A 2,786-nucleotide genomic window follows, 5' to 3' on the forward strand; every position below is an offset into this window, starting at 1 on the left:
GAGAGAGAGAGAGAGAGAGAGAGAGAGAGAATAATAGCGGGCCTCGTCTGCCTCGGCGTCGAAGAAGAAGCACTTTCACTTCGACTCGCAGAATCACAGACATCACTTCCCACGCTTGCACCGAAGCCCCGCGTCGATGTACCTGGCCGGCGCGGCTCCGGCCCAATGTGTCTGGCTGAGCAGCGCGTCACGGAGGGCCTCGCCCCGCCTGCACGAGAGGCCTCCAACATTTTGCTGGAGCCCGGTGTTTCGGGAACCCATAAGACAGAATTGGCCGTCTCAGCTACTTCTGTAGGTAAAACGTAAAACGTTGTGGGGTAGAGATCTTATAATCCTACTGATTAGAAACGATGCTTTATTCAAAATAAACCTTAAACTTTACGCAACCCTTGTCTCCTCCAATAGTTTTGATGGTCAATTTTGATTGGTCGAAAGGAGGTGGTCATATGTTATCTCAAATAAATTCTATGGAATAACACATATTTAACATTTTCATGTTGATGATCCAAGTTTACGTCAACATTTCGTATTCTAAGATTATTTTTTATCTTTTTTAAGTCTTGAGAGCCCTTAATTAAGGAGCGCGGGGCAGGAGGCCGGGACGGACGCAGCGACAGGAGGAGAGGTGGTAGAGGAGAAGAGAGAAGAGGAGGGCGAGGAGAGGAGACAGGACGGGAGAGAGAAGAGGAGGGCACGGGGGGGGGGGCGGCAGGCCTCAGCTGCGGCGAGAGACAGCTGCGCGGCAACACAAGCAAAGGGAAAAACTTTGACGACAAAGCACATGGCTGGGAGGGGGATGCAAAGGTAGAGCGGGGGAAAGGAGGGAGGGAAGGAAGGGTGGTGGAACCAGGTTAAAAACAGAGGAGAATAAGATCCACACACGGAAGAAAAAAGCAAGGGGCAGACGGGACGAAAAAAGATGCTCGCGCTGCGGTGGCTGTAGCCTCAGCAGTAGGAGCACAAACACGCGTTGGCCCACGCACACACAACCTGTGGGGCCCCGCCTTTCCTGCAAATGATGAAGTGGCTACAAGAGGCGAGCGTGTGTACGATCCGTAGAGATTTGAAATTCGCTTTTCCGTTACGCCCCTGCGGCCCCTCAGACGGCACCACCGTCGCTCACTCGCTTGACCGAGCATATCGACTTCTCCTCAGCTATACGTAGTCTATTTAGAGACGCGCGCCGGCTACGCCTCGCGTAACAGGTTTTGCGATTTTTCGCTGGAGGCGAAGCAAAGTCTGTTGCGCGTGAGACGTGATCTCTCACTGGCTCCGCTCTCGGCCTTCCGTCTATGCCTCAGACTTTCAGTATGCCACTCACAATTTAATGAAAAGAACAGACATTCCTGTGTCCAAATATTTTTGGAAATCATTCTACCTTTTGCGGAGGTTATAAAATAAATGCCTTAATTTTTTCAGCAATATGAAATTGCAGGCGTCAGTATCCCTGGAACCTTCGCACTCGCCGGTGAAATACGAAAAGGGAAACGGAGGAGAGACAGAAAAGTGCGACGAGGATTTGACGGATCGCCCTGAAATGAAATTAGCAATAATTGTGCCCTCATGTCGAAGTGGGCGGGGCAGGGCGGGCGGGTTTGCTGCGGCCGCTGTGCTGCGCGCCTCCGGCCGCGTGCCTTCGTTTTATTGCACAGCTATTTCGGTCGAATTTCAGGCTTGTCGATACGAAAGAAAGAGCGGGGGAGGAAAAAATATAAAAAGGAGTAAAGCAGATTCCAAGGTCATACTGCGAGCTCCGAGCTTAACCCACTTACAGCCCAGCAATAAGGCGATCGCATCGCCGCAATCTCCACCCTAGCGCCCTCGCTCCAGCGGGACGTGAGGCAGGGCTGGGAGCTGGGCGCGAACTGACACCTATAGTCAATGAACAACTCGAGCATTTTGCGAAACCTTCACACAAGTTTTCGTTCGAAACCAATTAGAAATTTTGTTTTTCGTTCTGAGGCCATTGTGATGGTGAGACGAGAGAGAGACAAACACAGGGGGGAGAGAGGGGTTGGTGAGGTAGAGACGCACAGACAGAACGCACATGATGCGACAATCGCGGGGTGGGCGTCGGAGAAGGTGGGGAGGGAAGAGGAAAAGAGGGAGTCCTCTTGTTTTGCGGGGGGCAGCGGCGGCAGGGACGAGCATTTAATGAGCGAACCGTTTTAATGACTGTCAGCCGATTTCGTCCAGCCGACCCTATGACATACCGAGGCGAGGAAAGGGAAATTATTGGAAAAAAAAAGACAGACAAGCGTTTTCACTAAAACCTATCAGTTTGTTTGAGACCATTTAATTTGTTTTTCCTTTTTTGCGGATCAACAATAATTGAAAAATAGTAATAGCTCGGCGCTGAATTAAAACATGGTGACGCAATAATAATGATGATGACGCCACACATCAATTTAAATGTGAAGGGACTTTTACAGTCATTCAATAGAAAGATGCATTTTTAAACCAGATGCGTTTTAGCAAACTTGTGAGGGGCAAATTTGCATCCTTTTGATAGACACATTTGTCTTCTCTTAAAAAGATGCAAATTTGTTGCTGACAGATTGCTTAAGTCCATCTGTTTAGAAGTTCTTAAAATACATCTAGTAAAGAACATAATCCGTCCTTTCTCAAGTCCCTCAACATTTCGAGCGCACCTCAAACGCAGCCAACCATATACATACCCCGATCCTGGTCTTGGTGAGCATCTGGCTGCCCCTCCACCACGTGATGGTGGGCGCGGGCCTGGAGCCCGTCACCTCGCAGGCCAGCTCGTGCTGGCGGTCCGCCCT

General features: G+C 50.1%; 1 protein-coding gene across 1 annotated transcript in view; it reads right to left on the reverse strand.

The window, feature by feature from the left end:
* The window catches only part of LOC113213380 (Schwann cell myelin protein), a gene marked incomplete in the record, with an annotated part of 223,765 nt that overhangs the window by 49,232 nt on the left and 171,747 nt on the right, over window positions 1-2,786 (reverse strand). The window contains 1 exon segment of the mRNA XM_052264308.1: window positions 2,679-2,786. Within this exon segment, the coding sequence (XP_052120268.1) occupies window positions 2,679-2,786 (108 nt within the window).

The sequence above is a fragment of the Frankliniella occidentalis genome, unplaced genomic scaffold (assembly GCF_000697945.3).
Source record: "Frankliniella occidentalis isolate FOCC.00 unplaced genomic scaffold, Focc_3.1 Scaffold18, whole genome shotgun sequence".
Taxonomy (NCBI): domain Eukaryota; kingdom Metazoa; phylum Arthropoda; class Insecta; order Thysanoptera; family Thripidae; genus Frankliniella; species Frankliniella occidentalis.